At 38.0% G+C, this 23020-nt stretch overlaps 1 protein-coding gene and 2 long non-coding RNA genes across 3 annotated transcripts in view; 2 read left to right on the top strand and 1 right to left on the bottom strand.

Moving 5' to 3' along the window:
• The window catches only part of LOC136840538 (uncharacterized), a 298523-nt gene that overhangs the window by 29420 nt on the left and 246083 nt on the right, over positions 1 to 23020 (top strand). The gene's annotated exons all lie outside the window — the stretch shown is intronic.
• LOC136840362 (uncharacterized) lies at positions 15191 to 21272 on the top strand. Its single transcript, XM_067107049.1, has 3 exons — positions 15191 to 15350; positions 20321 to 20392; positions 20533 to 21272. The coding sequence occupies exon 3, from the start codon at positions 20571 to 20573 to the stop codon at positions 20883 to 20885; it is 315 nt and encodes a 104-aa protein (XP_066963150.1). The 5' UTR covers positions 15191 to 15350; positions 20321 to 20392; positions 20533 to 20570; the 3' UTR covers positions 20886 to 21272.
• LOC136840364 (uncharacterized) lies at positions 15484 to 15997 on the bottom strand. The gene is made up of 2 exons (XR_010853608.1): positions 15817 to 15997; positions 15484 to 15699 (listed from the first exon to the last, which is right to left on the bottom strand). It is a non-coding gene; the product is annotated as an uncharacterized lncRNA (long non-coding RNA).

Here is a 23020-nt window from a genome sequence, read left to right as displayed (position 1 = left end):
GAAACAGTTGTAACGAGAAGACTGCTTTCTCAATTTGAGAATTTTAATTTAATTTTATATTTAATTTCCGCCAAATAAGTAAGTCTTTCAATGGCCAATCGGACATCATTATTTTGCCTTTGTTCCTCTTCCGTAATTTTCCAATTTCAGTCTACGACTCTCCATCTCGTGGTCTTGAGAATTCGACGGAAATGGCTAACCAAGTTTCTTAACGAAATATATATATGTGTGTGTGTGTGTATATATATATATATATATATATATATATATATATATATATATATATATATATATATATATATATATATATATATATATATATATATATAATGTATATATATATGAATGAATTTTATCACATCACCGTGATTCATGTACAAGCATTAAGCTACAAACGTCCTTTAATATCCAATTCACTCTACCTCGGGAATAATATATTTTCATATATGTTACCCGAAGGTGAATTTTTTCGCTGATAATAAGTTCGTCGTCTCGTGGGCTCGAACCACGGAAGACAAGAACTCAGGACTACATTGACGCGAATTTTAACCACACGGCCAACAAGTAAGGTGTAAGTTGATACCGACTCTCACCTATAAACCCCCGTCGAACTCAGGTATTTGTGCTTAGAATCGATATCAACCCACCTCTGCCATGCTAACCATGTAGTGCGTTTGTCGCACGCAGCCATATATTATGAATGAATTTTTATCACATCACCGTGATTCATATACAAGCATTAAGCTACAAACGTCCTTTAATGTCCAATTCAATCTACCTCGGGAATAATATTTTTTCATATATATTACCCGAAGGGGAATTTTTCAGTTGATAATAAGTTCGTCGTCTCGTGGGCTCAAACCACGGAAGACAAGAACTCAGGACAACAGTGACACCTGGTGAATTTTAACCACACGGCCAACATATATATATATATATATATATATATATATATATATATATATATATATATATATATATATATATATATATATATATATATATATATATATATATATATATATATATGTACATGTACATGTACATGTACATGTACATGTACATGTACATGTACATGTATATGCATATGTATATGTATATGTATATATATATACGTAGGTGTATCTTCGTGATTCAGTTACACACACTGTGGGCTCAAACACACACACACACACATACACACACACACACACACACACACACACACACACACACATATATATATATATATATATATATATATATATATATATATATATATATATATATATATACAGTATATATATATATATATATATATATATATATATATATATATATATATATATATATATATATATATATATATATATATCACACATTACCACAGGTGAAAAATAAGAAACGTGGTGTAGGTCTGACCAGTTTTCGACTTTATTTCCTAGCCATTGACGAAGGACTGATACAGAGTGAGAAGTCACAAATATATATACTACAAGAACAGTACTGACAAGAACATACACAACCGTTAGAGGCTCCATATCCCCACTCAGGCCGGTGTCGAGGTAGGAGTGGCCTTTAAAACTCATTTGGCTAAAAATCACAATAGACTCTCAGGGGACATTGCTGATAAACAGACCATACCCCACCTCAGATCCACACCTGACAGGTGTCATGGGGGCAGGTTTGGAAACTCATTAACATTACTACCCTCGTACTGTGTTTACAAATATGATAATCCTATTTTCATATAGCTCTACTGCCTACCTTAAAAGTTTAAACAATTTACAAATTTCTTTTGATATTAAAGGATCAAGTTTATACATCCCATGACTGATATTCATATTATGGTTGTAACTTTCTTTTATGAAGCTAGATTCAATGATGTTCCTTTCCAGTGCATTATTAGAATATACAATCCTTTTGCCCCTTCCCAGTTGATAGCATGATTGTTCTCACTAACATGTACAAATATACCACTGTTCCCTTGTGCATATCTCACACAACATAAGAAATGTGTGAGATATGCACAATGTGTGAGATATATATATAAGCAGGAGAAAATCAGAAAGACTTGAGGGCAAACTGACACTCAGACAGCCTAACGAAAACAGGTGCATGAAAAGAGGTAAAGAAAATATTTCCAAACATTTCACGGTGAAAAATTGTCATTAAGAGTTGCACCCAGCTATTTGTATTGGGATAGAATGATCGGAGATGCTCGCTGATTTCTCTGCAAAATCATGTCAGGTTACGTTTATCCAGCGGAAATGAAATCATCGTGTATTTTGTTTAAATTCCGCAGTTTTAACAAGAGCTTTGAAACAGATGCTCAGTCTGAAGCTCTATCTATCATCAGGCGAGTTATCATCTTTCGTGTAGTTCTATCCGTTTTATATTCAGTTTTTATTACCATTACATTATTATCCTTATTATTGTTTATACTTAGCGTCATGCGCGCATATATACAATATGTACACAAGTACATACATTCATACACATGATGTAAGGCTTGACTGGATTCGAGTTTAGTTTGATAAGATACTTATTGTTTTATTTTTCTCTGTGGTAGATTTTCGTGTGTAAATCACGTGTTCTACTGACTTGATGCATTCATATATACTGAGAGAGAGAGAGAGAGAGAGAGAGAGAGAGAGAGAGAGAGAGAGAGAGAGAGAGAGAGAGAGAGAGAGACTGATTTCACAAATGGATATACCTTGTTTTCCCTTTTAATATTCCTTTTCTGCTAATCTCCTACACGTCTCCATAAATTGCTTGTCTCATAGCAATATTCGTCTTAAAAACATTGGAATTACTATGCAAATATATATATAATTATTGCCCAATATTACCGTCAGAGAGAAACGACCTATGCGTCCTGTGTAAAAGGGCATGTTGCAGAAACGGTGTAGTTCCCTCTTATATTATTATTATTATTATTATTATTATTATTATTATTATTATTATTATTATTATTATTATTATTATTATTATTATTGTTGTACTAAAAATGAGAGAACTTTCACTAATTAACGAAGATGACAAAGGCATTAGCTTGCAATGCAAGATTCTACCCTTACAATAGGGCTGAGAAGAAGTAAGGAAAAAAAGTAAGGCTGATAACAATGAAGTAAATAGTTTTTAGGAGTTAATTTTGTTTTCCTAGGATGTTTGTCTGTATGGATGTGTTTGCCTGTTTAGTGACACATGTATGCGTGTCTATGGAAGGTTTTATGATTTCAGGCTAGACGCTTCCTACCGTTGTTATTCCACTCGCCTGCCTCCTTGGTTTTCGCGTCATGATAAGAGAGTAGTCTTGGAACTGTGATCAAAGCCATTGATTTAGCGAAAATACTTTATCCATCACTTTGAGAAATGAGAAAATGATGCAAGATATTCCCAGAAACTCTCCTACATGTCTTTGATTCCTGTATTTGTTATTTTCAGAGTGAAATTTATCAAAGAAACAATCTCTAATAAAAAGTTTTGTATAACAATTTCCTCGAAAATGTGTTTTTTGTTTATGTTTTGCAAACGACACACAGGACGTGGGATTTATATCCTTATTTATTTTAGGAGCGTTTCTGTTTCTATCAAATACAAAGATAAATGAATTAGATTATGAAATATTTCCTAATTCCTGGTCCGGGAACTTATTTAGCATTTAGAATTTATCTTTTTGTCAATTATTTGACTATTCATAGACTACTGTCTTTGCAGCAGGCCTTAAAGATATAAAATTTGAAGTAATTTGATAGCATTTTATGTAGATCATGAACATATGACTTTAATTTTATTTGTACACATCTTTGCTAGATACAGGTTCCAGGTTTCATCTTCTGCAGGTAGACAACACACTAACACACTCTCTCTCTCTCTCTCTCTCTCTCTCTCTCTCTCTCTCTCTCTCTCTCTCTCTCTCTCTCTCTCTCTCTCTCTCTCTCTCTTCGTTGGCTTTAAGTACTTCACTATTTTAGGGATTAAATAATATTCTTTTTTTAATGTTAAAGCTTTAAAAGTACTAAAAGTGCCAACCGATCCGATATATATTGTATAATTTAAGCATAAAATTTATGAGGCGTTATTTAAATGTATCACTACCTGGATGGCATTTGCATGAAGAGTTTGCATATAGTCCGTATTCTCGGCGGTAGAAGGGACTCTAAGTTAGTGATGTAATAAATTTACTCAGCGCGCATTCTCACAAAACTGAATTAACCCCAGTGATAAACAGAAGAAAACAAAGAATAAAGGTAAAAGAAATAAAGTATCTTCTTCATGCAAAAAGATTTATGCACTCGACGCAGCGCCCCCGGAACAAGCTACCCAGATTTAGCACTACAAAGCACTTCCTGGAACGGAATTTACAACAGCTTTGCTGCAAAAAGCACACACACACTCTCTCTCTCTCTCTCTCTCTCTCTCTCTCTCTCTCTCTCTCTCTCTCTCTCTCTCTCTCTCTCTCTCGACCAAGCTCCCCTGATCTTGTATTCCGCGATATCCTCTGACACTCACTGGGACTCTGTGAATGATTTTCACTGACTGAAATGTGAGCGAAGGTATCCCAGGAATTTTTGTCTTAGTCTTCATTGCAACGTCTACTGAATATCACAATAAAAATCAATTTGCCAGTAATGTTCTTAAGTGATTGATTTGCACAATTTTAACTACAAAAAATATATATATATATATATATATATATATATATATATATATATATATATATATATATATATATATATATGTGTGTGTGTGTGTGTTGTGTGTGATGTGTAATATATATGCATATATATGTATACCACACATATATATATATATATATATATATATATATATATATATATATATATATATATATATATATATATATATATATATATATATATATATATATATATGTATATGTATATGTATATATATATATATATATATATATATATATATATATATATATATACAAAGTAAATCTTGTGTTAAAATGTGTGAACAATACAGTTTACAGGTGCATCTTTCAAAATCAGAACGATACAAAATGAAAAGAATAAAACAAAAGCACTTCAACGTAGGGAGGGATTGAGAACTAAAGAATAAAATTAATAAAGCGACAAAAAACTGAATATGTCAATTAAGACCTCAAGTAATGTTTTAGGTCCGCAACAGCTGTGTCCTGCCATAAACAAGACCGACATCGAGGTCGCATCTGAAACAGAGGGTCATTGAACGCTTCTGTGGGCCATCCCCAACACCTGACATTAAACTGTTTAGTTTAACGATATACAGTCTACTGATAGAGAATTAGACTGGGTCGTTTCAAGTTATTCTCTCGCCACCATTTTCTCCATGCTTATTCAGTCTCTTCAAAGTCATTCTAAGTTACTGCTTGTGTGTGTGTGTGTGTGTATACTCGTATGTGTGTAAATGTGTGTATGTGTATTTGGATGGGTGTGTGTGTGTGTGTTTGGGTAGGCGTGGCTGAGTGTGAGTGTTTGTGTGTGCGTGTAGGAAGTATCTTGAAAGTTAAAGTTCCCAAATAGTTCAAGTATTCAAAAGCTGTTTAGTCTTTCATAGAATGTGAGTAAATTAAGCCTAAATAAAAGATCACCTAAATATCTCATAACCCTGTTCATATATTTTTCTTTATGGATATTCTATTATCTCTATATTTAATTAGATTGATTTATTCACTAGGTCTGAAGGCATATTTAACACTATATTTATTAAATATATATATATATATATATATATATATATATATATATATATATATATATATATATATACATATATATATATATATATATATATATATATATATGTATGTATGTATGTATGTATGTATGTATGTATGTATGTATGTATGTATGTATGTATGTAAGTATGTATGTATGTATGTATATATATGTATGTATGTATATATATATACATACATACATATATACATACTACTACATATATATATATATATATATATATATATATATATATATATATATATATATATATATATATATATATATATATATATATATATATATATATATATATATACATATACACACACACACACACACACACACACACACACACACACACACACACACAGGATGAGTGCGCACAGGTGTCAGAACAGCTGAGCCTGCACCTGAAAATGGAGGTGCTCGGTGCCATTCAAAGATACATCCGTGCCACAAAAGAGGGCTCCACGGTGCCGTCGAGGGCCCTGATGACCCACACCATGGCAGTGACAGCAGAGTGTCAGGCACCTGCAGTTCCTGCCAGCCTGTCGGCATCGCAGCAGCAGTGGGCACTCACTGCACAGCAGCTGGCGCTCCTGCAAGCACAGTTGGTGACATCCACACAAAAGACCTCAGCAACCTTTCGCTTGACACGACATTCCTTAACAATTTACAGAGCTAATGTATATACTGTTGTTTTTCCTTTTGCTTTTATGTATGTGTATGTTTCTATTTTATATTAAATAAATATATTTTGCAATATCATGTCTAGCTCTATCCTCTGCTCAAATATCATGTATTCAATGAAGTAGCTATAATACAAGTACACAAATAAAGAAGGCAAAATGAACCTGAATACACTAACATTTCATTATTAACTTTGAAATAAGTTCAAAGTACTTTATGTAACATATGTGCACAGAAGCAAAATGACAACAGGCCAAATATTAGCAAGTCATATAAAATGTCACAAATATCGGGGAGAAGGTAGTTTCAAAAAGATAGAATTTTCATATCAGAATATCAACAATGTAAATGCTAAGAGCAGGTACTTTCAAGAACATAGAATTATCACCCCAGAATAAAAACAATGTTAAGAGAAGGTACTTTCAAAAATGATAGAATTATCATATCAGAATAGAAACAATGTTAAGAGAAGGTACTTTCAAAAATGATAGAATTATCATATCGGAATAGATTCCATGTTAAGAAATTGTTAAAAAGGGAAAAATAACTACACCTTCTTTCTTTTATTTATATATGTGTTTGTTTCATATTTATTAAACATACATTTGCAATGTCATGTCCCGCTCTATCCTCTTCCCATTTACCAAGTATTGATGAAAGTAATATATCATGGATTTGAGCAATATCTTTTATTAAATCAACTAAAATAAACGGAAGTACACAAATGCACAGGGCAAAATAATCCTGAATTGATACATTATTGATTTATAAATAAGTCCAAAATAAATACAGGAACAGAATAGAAACAATGTTAAGAGAAGGTACTTTCAAAAATGATATAATTATCATATCAGAATAGATTCCATGTTAAGAAATTATTAAAAAGGGCAAAATAACTGCATCTTCTTTCTTTTATTTATATGTATGTTTGTTTCATATTGATTAAACATAAATTTGCAAAGTCATGTCCCGCTCTATCTTCTTCCCAATTACCAAGTATTGATGAGAGTAATATATCATGGATTTGAGCAATATCTTTTATTAAATCAACTAAAACAAACAAAAGTACACAAATGCACAGGGCAAAATAATCCTGAATTGATACATTATTGAATTTTAAATAAGTCCAAAATATATGAAGGAACAGACATTTAAGTAATTACAACAATTAGGTATGCATGAGAGTAACTAAATCATGTTCTCCTGCCAGTGCACGGAGCCTTCAGCCGATGAAAAGTATTCCTTCAGCATGTTACGCTGTTCCTTTGCATCCCTCGATGCAGTGTTGCCGGTCACGGTTGGAAGGGCTGCTCTAAGGACGGGTCACTCCTCCAGCTACCAGGGATGACAGCATGTGTGACAGGGTGCTCCTGATCTCCTTCTTGTCTTCGTGCATTTCTTCTTATGATCATATTGTGCAGAACACATGCGGACATCACTAATGGCTCTATATGGTCAGGCTTCAAGCATATTGCAGTGTGGAATACTCGGAATCTATTTGCCAGAATCCCAAAGGCGTTCTCCACCGTCCTGCATGCCCTACTTAACCTGTAGTTGTAAATCCATTCCTCCTTGCTAAGTCCTCTTTTTGGGGTAGGGCTTCATAAGGTAATTCCTCAGGGGAAGGCATCATCGCCAACTAGGAAGTAGGGCACAGGAGATCCATTAGGTTGACCTGGCAGGGCATCCGGTTGGGGAAGATTTGCTTCCTCTTGCAACAGCATTTCTGCCAGTCGGGTCTGGGCAAATACACCACCGTCTGACTCTGACCCAATGGCTCCCGTCGACGTATAGGAACTTGTATGAAGCATCAGCAACTGCAAGTAATACCATGGAGTAGAACTTCTTGTAGTTGAAGTAATGCATACCGCCCTTGGGAGGGTTCGAGAGCCTAATGTGCTTCCCATCTATAGCTCCAATTACGTGCGGAAGTTCCACCGTTCCTCAAAACCCCGTGCAACCTCCTGCCACGCTTCAGGTGTTTGTGGCACCTGCAGTTCCTCATCCCCGAAGGCAGCAACAATGGCCCTGCAGGTCTCTGGTACGATGAGACTAATGGTGTTGTGGGCTACCCGGAACGAATATTGAAGACTCTTGTATGAATCACCTGTAGCGAGGAAGGGTAGGGTGATAGCAACACGTAGGCCTGGCTCAATGGGTTTCCTCCAGAATGTCACTTCTTCTGAATGTAGGTGTGACCTGTTCAACAATTTCATTGAAGAGGTCCTTGTCAATCCGGGTAAAATTTCTGTACAGGTCTGGGGCTTCGGTTGACAACTCCATCAGGTTGTCATAATGACCTTTCCATCCCTTTCTGCAGGTACGGCCATGCCCACACCCTCCTTGGGCGCCTTTTTTCTGCTCTAAGTGCTTTGCAGCAATCATTGCAAGCTCCAGCAATAACATGACGTGCACATACTCAATGACAAGTGGCAACAATTCTGGTCTATCCGTACGTGCTATAGCTATAAGTTGACGCATTTCAGCTATGTTGTCCATGTTGCTTCAGCAAGTTGGTAGTATGTCTTGTCGCTGTGGTATTACGGCATTGACTAGCCTCACATGTGCAGCTGCCGGCCCTTATATAGCTGGGGTTTAACCCCTGCAGTACGTGGGGCCAACGTGACGTTTCTGTAACTCAGTTACGCAGAACGTAACACATACGGTATCGTATGTTGGTGTTACGTGCTCTGCCACGCACTACTTCTGCCTGCGCCGCCGCTTGTTGGTCAGCGTCACGTCACCCTTTACACAGTGCGTACACCCTTACGCAGTGCGTACATTTGCGGCGCACTATAATACGCATGCATCACGCACATCGTCCCGTGACACGTATCCAGTTGGGCGGGGCTTATTTTCTCCGTATGCGCAAGTTTCACAAATTCCGGCTGTGCGTGCACATGCGTGACTTGATACGTGAATGTGTGAACTTAGCATAAGTGAGGTACCATTAAATTTTCACAGCGAATTATCTCAGTCTATCCTTCGGTTCTTTAAGCTTTGATTGTTAGGAATAATTCACAAAAATCAATTTAGAAGTTTCTGGTAATTAATACAATCTCTTGTAAGGTGAAGAAAACCAGATTAAGGTAGGCAAAATAGAGCATTTGTTTGATTTATTTTTTGGGGGGTGTGGTTCCCCACTGCGTTGGTTTGTGCATATAAAAAATCATATTTTTTTTCGTTCATAATGCACCTATATTCAAATCCTCATATCCTCAAGAAAGCTTTTGATAGCAAACAAAGAGAGAGAGAGAGAGAGAGAGAGAGAGAGAGAGAGAGAGAGAGAGAAATACTAACTTTCTTCCCTTTTCCGGAAGTGATCTAATTTCAGTTGTTTCATTTTTCTTAGAACTCAAGGAAAACGATGCGAAATTTATATGATTGACTTATAACGATTCAAGACTATTTCGCATTTCTTTATCCGTTCTATAAAATGCTTGTTTTTAAAGAGCAACCAAATACTATCATTTTTACAGAATGCAAATGCACCAACAAAAGCTGTTCCTAGTTTAATTTTAAGAGAAACACTACATGGTGTGCAAAATTCAACTAAGATATTCGACTATTTTGCTTTGGAAAGTATGACTTCCGGAAGCTATCAAGACCCATAAAAGTATATTGATGTGATTAGCTCATAACATTTTTTTATATTTATTTAAAAAAAACATACCAAGAAATATCGTAAAATATGAAGGTTATTGCTATTGATCGTGGCCGCTTAATATTTCAAGACAAGAGCATTGTATTCCCTTCCCACTTCATATAAAATTTCCACTTTGACTTTTACCAGATAAGAACGTTTACAATAACCATCTTCACCTGTCTCAGCTGGCTTCTGTTGTAACCGGTATTAGCACCAAAAAAGAGTGGTATCATACAACTCCCATGCAAATCTCTGGTTTACAAAATATTTTCGTAAAAATGTGTTTTACTTTGTTAACATTCCCTATTGTGTTTGTGATGTGAACAACATATAATATGCAGTGTCAAGCGTGAAACTCAAAGGACACGTGCCCTGCAGGAATAAAAGGTGAATACCTCCTTTGTTATAATGAACGTTCAAAGGGCATAAAATCCGTAATCACAGCTCCTTTCTGAAATGCTGGATGAGGAATGAAAAGGAATTCATTTCAAGGCGGTCACTTGAGAGACGACTGGAACCACTTATCGACAATAAATTCCTTTTAAATTATGATGATAGCCTAGAAGTCCTTTCATGTCCAATATATTCATTTTTTAATTTTCAATTTTCAATTTGTTATCTGGGTATGCTGAAGAAAAGCAGTAAATGAAAGGATTTGGAAAATGTAGCAACCAAGAACAATAAAACTCCCCTTAATTTTAAAAGAACTTACCGTGCCGTGTCAAAGGCACTTTCTAAACGGAATGATTATTTTAAATGGGTCACACATTGTTGGGGAAATTCGTATTTTATGTTACAAAAAATTTTGTTTTCAATATAAATCTTTTTTTTTTTTTTAGATATCTGTTTTTTTTTTGTGGTCGACCAATTTTACGAGTACTGTAATCCCAAAATTAAGCTTCTGCAATAAATAAGAATTGCTTTTTAGATCCATTTTTATCATGGTTCTAAGTATAAATAGACATTATTGTTGCAGTTTTGCAATATGATATTCTTCAGTTAAGTATTCTCTCTCTCTCTCTCTCTCTCTCTCTCTCTCTCTCTCTCTCTCTCTCTCTCTCTCTCTCCTTATTAGCTGTAACTCATTCATTAGACTAATTGCCAGATGATTAAGCCGTCTCTTAGGTCAACAGAGATAAACCACGTTTGAGGGAAGTGCAAGACCCAAGGCAACTCTCTCTCTCTCTCTCTCTCTCTCTCTCTCTCTCTCTCTCTCTCTCTCTCTCTCTCAGTTTTTCATAATTGACCCTTGATCATTTAATGAACCATTTAACGTAACAAGACATCATCACTATTCATCATTTTTACATCGTCACTATTCGTTACTTTTACGATAACTTTAGCCAACAGGTAAAACACCCTACCCGTCTTTTCTTTCGTAATTATTGATAATTCACGATTTGGGAAGATCACAATATGATCGTAGTAGAGGAAAAAACCCCATATAGACTCCACTTTTCTAACCCCGCCCCAAGGCGTGGCCACCCCTTCCCCTCCTGATAAGCTCATGTACGTGCGTGAGGCCTAAAAGGGCGGGCAACGCCCCAACCCCAAAAAGGGGGCGTGGCTAGCCCCTCCCCCTCCTGATAAGCTCATATCGTGATGAGGCCTAAAAGGGGTGTGGCCTCCCCAGACCCCAAATAGACTCCACTATTCTGGTGGGCGTGGCCACCCCTGACCCCAAATCGACTCCAGTTGTATTATAAGCTCATGTACGTACATGAGCTCATATTAGGAGGGGGGCGTGGCCACCCGTGACCCCAAATGGACTCCGCATGTCTTATAAGCTCATGTACGTACATGAACTAATATATGTACATGAGGTGCAAAAGGGGGTGTTGCCACCCCTGACTCCACTTGTCTTATAAGCTCATGTACGCGTACATGAGGTCGAAAAAGGAGTGGGTGCGTGGACACCTGTAACTCTACGGGAATGAAACCACGTTTCTGCAACCCGTGACGTCACGCAACTCTACGGGAATAAAACCACCAATTCAACCCTGACCTCAAATTGACTCCACTTTTTGGGGCGTGGCCACTTGTAACTCTACGGGAATAAAACCAACATTTCAACCCCCGACCCCAACCTGGCTCCACTTTGCCACACCCCGTGACGTAACGTAACTCTACGGGAATAAAACCACCAATTCAACCCCGACCTCAAATTGACTCCACTTTTTGGGGGCGTGGCCACCTGTAACTCTACGGGAATAAAACCATCATTTCAACCCCCCGACCCCAACCTGGCTCCACTTTGCCGCACCCCCCGTGACGTCACGTAACTCTACGGGAATAAAACCACCAATTCAACCCCTGACCTCAAATTGACTCCACTTTTGGGGGCGTGGCCACCTGTAACTCTACGGGAATAAAACCAACATTTCAACCCCCCGACCCCAACCTGGCTCCACTTTGCCGCACCCCGCGTGACGTCATGTAACTCTACGGGAATAAAACCACCAATTCAACCCCTGACCTCAAATTGACTCCACTTTTTGGGGGCGTGGCCACCTGTAACTCTACGGGAATAAAACCAACATTTCAATCCCCCGACCCCAACCTGGCTCCACTTTGCCGCACCCCCCGTGACGTCATGTAACTCTACGGGAATAAAACCACCAATTCAACCCCTGACCTCAAATTGACTCCACCACTTTTCTACCTCCTGTGACGTCACATAACTCTACGGGAATAAAACCATCCTTCCAACCCCCTACCCCAAATTGACTCCACCTTTCCTACCCCCATGACGTCACGTAACTCTACGGGAATAAAACCATCCTTCCAACCCCTGACCCCAAATTGACTCCATTCCTAACCCCCGTGACGTCACGTAACTCTACGGGAAACCCTTCATTTGAACCCCCGACCCCAAATCGACTCCACGCTTATGCCCCCGTGACGTCACGTAACTCTACGGGAATAAAACCACCCCACCCCAACCCCAAATAGACTCAGTTCACTGCTTTTTTGCGACTCATGTCCCCTTTAATTGTTTTCAACGTAACCGGGACGTTTACCTCCTCCTCATATAAAATCTCTAAATTAATATATGCACATCGCGAATGTAGCCTCTATCAACTTCTCTCTCTCTCTCTCTCTCTCTCTCTCTCTCTCTCTCTCTCTCTCTCTCTCTCTCTCTCTCAACATTTTTTTATTAGATATTCGGAGTATCATGATAAAAGGATATTTGGCGACTGACTTCAACCTCATGTGAGACATATATTTATCAATTTGATATCTCCCCAATAACCGACACACGGATGAAACCTGACCTTATCGCCATATTTGCCAAGCTGACTTCACCCTCACGTGAAATTTTATCTATCATAGAATTTGAGTCATAATCTCCATACACTACACAAGTTTAAAGGCAAACACTTCAATTTGTTTATTTATTAATACCGAGTTTGAAAGAGGTTAAATGAAAAATCAAATGACAGACGGAATTTCAGTTTTGTTTATTTATTAATACCGAGTTTGAAAGAGGTTAAATGAAAAATCAAATGACAGACGGAATTGTTATTTTATATTTGTAACCAATGCTAAATACAGGGGAATGAATTAATATTCCATACAAATACATACATTAGAAAAAAACTGTATATACAAACACGAACGCGATAATATACGCATTCGCTTTTCCAAAAACAATACTTCAACGAAACACACGGCTACTAAATATTTTCTAACTTGTTCCTTCACATCACAGCCTCAGTATATGCCACATACATCTACTCCAGCACTTTCCCGACCGTTTATCAAAGACGACGTTTCATCTAACACCTCAAAGCTTTTAAATTTAGCTAACAAGTTTTTCATATATAAATCTTCCACGCACCTTTCCTCCAACAGGGATAAATTCTTTTCATTATAGCCACGCAACATATTTTACCAATTTTGCTCATTTCATCACTGAATGTAGCTAACACAGGTAAATATTGATTCAACCAAGTCGTATTAACACGCCCGCTTTGACCGATGCCAGCGGGAAAGATAACATACTTGACATAGTCATACGATGATTTAGATAATTCTTCCTTCAATTTCTTGACCGAAGAAAAAAGTGGTTGAATCTCATCTGCTTACTATCTCTGGCCAAACGATCGGCATGATCTTCATCTTTGGAATAAGCCACGCTCTTTTGTGCGTATTCGTTCTCTTCAATGGGGCGCCGATACCGTATTGTGTTAATAAGGTAGCTATGGTAGGGAGATCAACTTCATCGTTGCATTCCCAAGATGTGATATTTTCAGGTCTTTTCACAATGGCGGAACCTTCAATACCCTATCACGAGGACATGCATATGATGCACCAGTGCGAGAATATCGAAAACCTGCCAACTCGGCATACGGATAAGCACGAATGACGTCTGCCACCACACCGTAATTCCTGCATGTGACACAATTAGTGGCCACTACTAAACACGTGTTCCGCTTCCTGAACATATTTTCGGACAAGTTCCCGAAAACTAACTTGCACGAGGAGGTTGATGAAGCCATGGCGAGAGTCCACGTCTTGATGTGACAATCCTTCAAGAGATAATGAGCTACCCGAGCTCCCTGCCTTTATCACAATCACCGATTACAAACCAGTTGTGACGAAGCATCAAGTCTCTCTCCCTCCCAGCCATGATTCACACACACACATGAATAAACAAGTCTTATCATTCCCTCACGCCAAACGTCATCCACACAGATCGGTGTGATCTACATCTTTGGAATACAATACTTCAACGAAACACCGTATGTCACACCTGATTATTACTTTCTGACTGAACACCATAAATACAGCCGACAAGGGAAATTGACGTTATTCCATGCCCAAAGTTTATAAGAGTAAGTGCATCAAGTATTTCTCTTGACCGGAACGTCATTCCCCCGTCACTATTCAGTAAGTAGCATATAAAACACCTTCCATTTACTCGAACATATAGTAAATATTAAAAACAGCAATAAGATTCATCTGTATACGGAATAGATATTCATATGAAATAATGTACCCGTTGAAAGAAACAGAATATATAAAACAGTCATTATTTCTCTCTTTCAGATATGGGAAATAACTCCAGTAGCGAACTGTCAGCTGACGAAGTAGCCACTCAGGTCAGACACCATTACTATTATGGTGCTGGAGCCCCAACACATTTATTAGGAAGGTGAAAACAGGTCATGACCATGAAGCAGGAGCAGAAGAAGAAGTAGCAGGAGATGCAACAACCCCCGCTGACAGCCCACAGCAGTGCAACCCCCCACCAACTCCGCCACCACCCACTACTGAAGGAAACGAGCAACCCGGTGAAGGTATGTAAAACCGATGTGTTATATATTTATTTAATAACAGTTCTTGATTCCATAGAAACACGCACTCTTTTTTCTCCGTTTTCCTGTTTTTGATTTCAAATGGATTGTGGGCATAGTAAAAAAAACACGTATATGATTATTCATAAGGATTTATTGACCACATAAAAGACAGTGTACAAATTCAATACACTAATCACCGTCAGACTGTCTCAGCACACATCCCAATATAACGTCCACGTGTATCCTTATGATAAGGCGAATATTCCGAAAAGCGTTTAAGAGGAAACGACTAAGACGTCTTAGCATTTTATCACCGACGTTCACGGGTGAATGATTCTCACAGCTCATCCTGAAATAAGTAAAAAATAGTTATGTGATTCACGGTGTATGATATATATATATAGAATATATCCTTAACAGAATGTAAATGGGGTAATATAAAAATCAAAGAAAAATATGCATTTACCTTAGTTGTTTAAGATGCGGAGACATTCCTTGTATGTAATAGCACGTTTGACCCCCGACCTCCAATGTGAACATTTAAACTTTTTCAAATATTTAAAATAATATCCCGTTATCCATTTATCATTGCCTCTCAAACGAGTGAATGAGAATACATTTTGTATTAAGGATAATACTGTTTTCACACCTCGGTGACTCACGCAATGAACAAAAACTAACGTAAAGACCGCATTTGTACGATTTATCGGGTTGTATTTGTTTTATTAGTCGATAGAGGCTATATTTGGGATGTGCATATATAAATTTAGAGAAGTCATTCGAATAAACTTTAGGATTTATACCGTAACTATCAAAAAGAAGATTATATTTCTAGGTGATTTTTCCACGTAAAAACATACCCAATGACCGACAATATTAATATCAGTAGACGAAGATAATGTATTAGATATAAAAACTAAAGGTTTGATTCTATTTTCTGGCAATGTCAATAATCCTACTTCATCCGAAGCGAACACACCTAAATATTTAACCCGGTCACCAAGTGAACCTTTTAAACTTATTTCAATTTCTTTTGTATCCATTCTATTTAACCCCTAACATCACACTGAATAACTCTATCCGCATCCACCGTTAAAATACCCTTGGTATCCCCGAAAAGTAAAATAATGCAAGGGTTAGGTGTAGCCGTACCCAGCCTGATCGATATTCGCAGGTTTGCCGAAATTTCCACTGGCATGGAATCTTCAACATCTTCCACCACAAAATTAAAGCAGTAAATAGCTCTACCATTTTTAAAACTATCATAAGTGATCAGATTATCACCGCCACCCCTATACTTTTCTGCGTCTCGTGATATAATTGCATGATGGTATTAGGGAAACTGCATTGAATATTATATACAGTATTCCCATTAACGGTAATATGTATATTATTTAAATCGAAAGATTGAAAATATAGGCTATTGGCTGCGTAATCACCTGAAAATGTTTCCATATCAATCATGGCCAATGTGATTTTTTCAGGTATACAACTGTTAAAAGGTTGATCAATTAAAATCGAATTTTCATTTTGCCCAATAACGTATGTCTTGTATAAAGTCTTATCAAATATATATTGTATAGGATTAACTGCTATCGCCTCATTTAAAGCCGACATTGCGTTATAATGTGGGGTAACTCTATCGATCCATAATTTAACCTTTTCTATATTTATCACATTTAAATGTCCGTCTGTGTGGGCACCATAACCCAGTTATTATTTGCTAATTCGAGCCTAAGCCTCAAGTCAATCGAATCCAGTAAATACATGTCTATAGTCGCTATATCCAAAGAAGTGGAAAATATGTATGCACGCCCCGCGTTTTAATGTCGCCCATAACTTTCGTCTCCCACCTACTGGTTTGACCGAAGGTATTGGCAGTAAATTGTCGAGTTACCCCGTGTGTTACATGATAGTCATCATATAAAAATCCCGCCCGACCGGTGGTAGGTAATGCCGAGGGCTTTATAATTTTCAGCATTTTGATATATGATTGATAGTTAAATACAGGACAGGATTCCACCAACTTTTCATTCAAGAAAACAGAAGCGGATTTAAATAATGTATTACTTAGACCATTAACGACAGACACGTGATCATCATCTGCTAATTGCGCGCCGGCCCTATCTATTGTGATATATAATTCTAAAGCTATACTTGACAAATCTAAGAAAGAACCTGCCACCCCATTAATGCGAAATTCTATATATTTATCAGTTAGAATTTGATTTACGGAAATATTGCAAGGTGTAAAATCCAGTCTTTCCTTTGAATTAATTGAAGTTTCAATAATTCTCCGTCTATTAACATTCAGGAACAATTCAGATATACCCGCAATATACGATGAAACAGGAACTTGATTACCAGTTCCGGGTATGTTAGGAACTACGCTAGCCATATTTTGTGTTTATATAATTTGAGATGAAGGGTAGAACGAGTGCGTACCCGCCGAATGTCAATTGATGAATGAGTTACAAAAGATCGTACACGTCCTTATTATATGTACTTCTAGATTTAACGCGTGTATCCTTCCTCTTCCTACGTTTTTTTTTCCTCCCACACTCGACCGTCTAACTAAACGTTTCACCGTTTTCCTCCGTCTCGTTCTTCTTCTTCTCCTTCCAGTACCGCTTAAAATTCGTTGTCCAGTAGTTTTGAGGGCTCTTATACCATTTCGTTTTAAGGATTCTTTTAAAGGTAAACCGTTGTTTACCATATCGGATAACACAGATCTACCGAATTCATTAACTGAAGGTTTCGCGGCATTAAATAGAAAAGGAAGTACTTTACGTGCAATACCACTTATAGTAGAGAAAATACCACTTCCCCTCCTGCGACCGGGATAGAAAACGGAAATATCCTCAAACCCCGCCCCTCTCCTTAATAAAGGGTCTGATAAAATAGTTTTTAAATTCCGCCTCTGAAGGAGGCGCGAATAACACTCTCATTTTACTGTTTATACTATTCCCAAACAATTTAAGTGGAGCTTGATTCACACGTTCTAGTTGACTCGAGGGTGTTACGATCACGAATAAGGAATGCCAAGGGTGAACATCGAATTATATACGTACCTATTCATCTAATTTTCCTCTAGGTTTTATACGGAGCAGGCAAGTAACGCTTGAGTCTTTAGCGAAATGTAAAAGGTGTCCATTTTGATCCGTGATAAGAATAGAAATCTGATCCAAGATGTTCGTGTTCAACAATTTGTAGACTGTATTATGTATTCCTTTTCCTCTACCACTTGCTAAAGTAAAACAGTCCAATATATTGACTAGTCTCCCACCAAAAATCGTCGGTTGAACTATATCCGTATACACATATATATAATCTACCCCACAATTATCAGGTAGAGAATCAAGGGAAACGTGTTCATTCAATTCACGCCCACCATATATTTCATAACCAGTATTAATATGAAAACCTAATAATTTCGCGGCTTTTCCACTAAATTTTACGTATATACTTTTAACGTCCCCGGTCTCAGTTTCTCTCTCTTGATACGTGGCATAGTAATTCTCTTTAAATCTTCATCCCAATGAAATATACCGTTACTATTAAAATAATTTATGAAATTATCACCGTAATAAACTTTCAAATAATCATGCACGTCCTTATTAAGAGCTCTCACGAGTCTTTTCATATCCCCGCTAACATCGCTATTCTCGGTCTGTACAAATATGTATGCCTATCACGTTTATGACGCTCTGTAATAAATTCGAGTGAATAAATCATCTTTGGATAATATAGCGTAATAACTCCCCGGAACATGATCGAAGCTAAACCTACTTCATATTCAACCCCATTAGGTAATAATATAGGTGTAGGTAATCTATTGGCAAATTTCGAAGGTGTATTTTTGGTATACGTGTCTAAACAGCCGAGACTGCTCAAATATATGGTGTGTTCACCAGCCATGTCGGTTAAATACTACGATGGGTATATGTCACGAATGGTATTTATAAGAAAAGTTCGATAGCGTTTTATCTAGGTCTTATATGCAGACTGCATGATACAACCCCATTTTCAGTAAACATTATTTCTTCACCGTTCTGATCCGAGACATCGATGGTAATGTAATCCAATACGTCAATGGTATTTAAAGGTTTATAAATGGCATTATGCGGACCTTTACCACATGCACATCCTAACGTGAAACAGTCTAAGAGATTAACCATTTTATCACCCAAGATGGTAGGTTGAACGATACCCGAATACAGGTAAACGTATTCAACGCCTTGATGGAATATATTTCTACCGCGGTGAGGTCTCAACGCACCCGAACTGTATATTAAATACCTGACTTTTTCATTGAAACCAAACATATTAGCTGCTTTAGCACTGAGTTTAATCGTAATTGAATCAATCATGTCAACTTTGGCCACTCCTGCATCGACATGTGGAATGCTCATTACCTTCGTGTCATCATTCCATGAGAATAAACCGTCCCTGCGGATAGCTCCGCGAATATGCTCACCGTAAAATCCAGATAATTGTTCAATAATTTCCGTATTAAACGCTCTAGTCATGCCATTCATATCACCACCCAACAAACCCGAAATGGACTTATAAATATAAGTATAAACGCGTTTCCCAACTGACTCGTTATAGATCACGTTAAATTGAATAGTAAAATCAATGTCTTCTGGTTTAATAGCGTAATATAATTTCGGGAGAATGACTCCCACTAGGCCCACTTCATATTCCACTTCTTTCGGTAATGATATTGGGGCAGCTAACCTATTGGTAAATTTACACGCCCGGTTTTCTGGAAATGTACTTATACATGCTTTGCTATTCACGTATATGATGTGATCGCTACACATGTTGAATGTAGACTGTATGACTAACAATGGGCATCGGGTTTATAAATAATATGTGTACATAAAAACCTCCACGTTCATGTTATACATAAAAACCTCCACGTTCATGATATGTCATGCAGTATTCATGAATTTGTTATCTCACAGATTGCCACGTCATTAAAGATGTCCAAGCCTCTAGCCGCCATGATGAATCATCCTCACCACACTCCGATCCAGGTAAAATATTATTATTATTATTATATTATCATTGTTGTTTTTGCAGTTATTATTATTATTATTATTATTATTATTATTATTATTATTATTATTATTATAATACACGTTCACTCCGGTGCTAATTAACACGATCTTTACAGATCCCTTCGCTGAAGACTTCCCATTAGATGAAGATTTGATGGGGAGTAATAATAATGAAGCGTCACGCATTGGTGGAGGGGGATCTCCACTCGCGAGGGAAAGAACGGAGGGTAACAAGGTAGTGAGTACCATTCATTATGCGGCTGCGGTAGGGTCACACATTGACGTGGCAATGAAGCTAAGTAGTAGCATAGCCCGATTACGCGAAGATGTGCTCAGTAACTTCCTTGAAAGAGGTATTCGCTCGGCTATGCTCTACTTGTGTGTTATTATCACCAGTGTGAGGATGCTAGGCGACATGAATGAAAAAATGCTTTTATTTATGTACCCCGCCTATCCTCACTACGATTGACTCGATCTATGACTCCCTGGAGGAGGCTATTGAGTTTATAGCTAATAACTTGGAAGAAAGACTCAACCGTACTGAGGGTTCGGGTTGGTGTATGACCTCGCTGGACAGGGTTGAACTTCATATCACGCGGCGTGAGTTAGTGAATATTAATAACTTCAAGGCGTATCCCAAGGGAGTCCGTGGTAGTGATCAGGTTATCAATATTCAGTCCGGGTACAACTGTGTTATTACAGCATTAGAAGCTTACGTTGTACTCCGGGATAACCCTCCCACACGTATTAACAACCTCCCTCGTGTCTTAATGAGGAGGATGGGGAGGGGGCAATTTAATATCAAACACTCGCCTGCAGATATGCCGTTGACCCATGACTCTTTCAAAACATTAGAAAAGGGAATAACCTCAACATATATCTGTATAAATTATGTGAATTAGGCATGGGGGGGAAACAGCGGAAAAAACATTGGACGGTACATCTGGCGAGGAAAGGTGGTAACCCCAAAGCCGTCATTTGGTCACGTTGTTATTAATCACTGACGACCACGTTGCGTTGATTAAGGATATGTTGGCATTCGTGAAGAAGTTCCGACACGGATTCAAGCAGGGGCGGGGACTGAGCACGCGGGTGGTATGTTTACAATTGTTTGACTTTGTTTAATAGTCCCACCATCCGCGAGGCACACACTCAGGCCTGTACCGCTCGAACCACTGTCGAATACCCAGAACCCGGTCAATTTAAACAGTTTACTAAAGTTAAAGCTCTGCAGCCAATCTCACACATGGCTTTCCTGGATTTTGAAGCGTATAATATTCAACCGAAGACCGGAAGAGGACGATCCGAGAATAGTATCTCGGCAGAAAGCTTTCGCTTACTGCTACGTGATCGTTGACGGTAGAACGGGGAATATTGTACCCATAGACTAAGTCACGGAGAGAAATGCGTTGATGATTGTTTGCAGAACATGAACCGGGACTGGGCGTTATTGCGCGAACGAATGCGTGCGTATCCTTTACATATGACTCCTGAATCCACCCGTAAGTTTGAAGCGAGCACTCATTGCGAAGGCTGCAACGTCGAATTCAAGGCTGGAGTCACGAAAATGCGACATCACGCTCATTCTGTGGCACGGGATAACTTTCTGTGTGCACTGTGTCAACAGTGTAATTTGAAGATTCAATTTAAGGAGCCGACTTTAACAGTGTTCGTACACAATTTGTCATATGACATCGCCCTGGTCTTGAAAGAGGCGGGGCTCAACATGATTTTGAAATTCTGAAACGCGAGGGTAGTAAATTTTACTCAGCCAGATCAGGCAATCTGAGATTCGTGGATAGCAACAACGTGATTAGAGGGACCCTTTCTAGTCTCGCCTCGAGTCATATCAAACAGAAAGGTTCCTCGAAATCGTACGTAAGTTGTTAACCCAGTATTCTCGGGATTGTCTCGATTTAGTTTTGGGTACGGGTAAACAGTACTACCCTTATGATTATGTGACAGGTTTCAATATCCTGCGAAAGCCTGGCATCCCTTCTCGAGAGTGTTTCGATTCGGAACTTACAGGGGAAACCCTTTCCAGCGAGGACTATGCACACGTGGTCAAGGTTTGGAACGCTGCTAATTGCGCCAATCTTCTAGATTACACCATTTTGTATTTGTTAATGGATGTGGGATTATTAGCAGACGTTTATTTAGCTTGGAGGAAGGCTGCCATGGCGCAATTTGGACTAGACCCCGCCCGTTACCTGACTTCTACCTCTCTCTCGCTCGATGCTTTCCTGTATTCCTCTAAAATTCGTCTCCCCTCATTTCGAATGGTGAACTCTATCAATTAATTTGTAAAAACATCCGCGGCGGTTTTTGTAGTCTAGTTCGAAGGCAATGTGTAGCTAATAATCCAGAGTTAAATCCCAGTTTTAGGGTAGGTGATCCTCAATCGTATATATTATACGTTGATTTCACCAGTTTGTATCCCACAGTTATGAGTAAATACAAAATGCCCTTGGGTGAAATAACTGAACTTTGCCCTGCCGAATTAGAAAGTTTTGTCGCTAGCGATATTACCGCCATTGATTCACAGGGTGAATACGGTTATTTCATCCTGCTCGATACCAAACCAGTTAGACGGGATGTTGCTCT

This window comes from Macrobrachium rosenbergii, chromosome 7 (assembly GCF_040412425.1).
Source record: "Macrobrachium rosenbergii isolate ZJJX-2024 chromosome 7, ASM4041242v1, whole genome shotgun sequence".
Classification (NCBI taxonomy): Eukaryota; Metazoa; Arthropoda; class Malacostraca; order Decapoda; family Palaemonidae; genus Macrobrachium; species Macrobrachium rosenbergii.
Note: the sequence above shows the minus strand (reverse complement) of the source record. Positions and strands in the feature narration are given on the sequence as shown.

Excerpts from the sequence above, each read along its gene's own strand:
- LOC136840362 (XM_067107049.1), top strand. The coding sequence starts at position 20,571 with ATGGGGAGTAATAATAATGAAGCGTCACGCATTGGTGGAGGGGGATCT.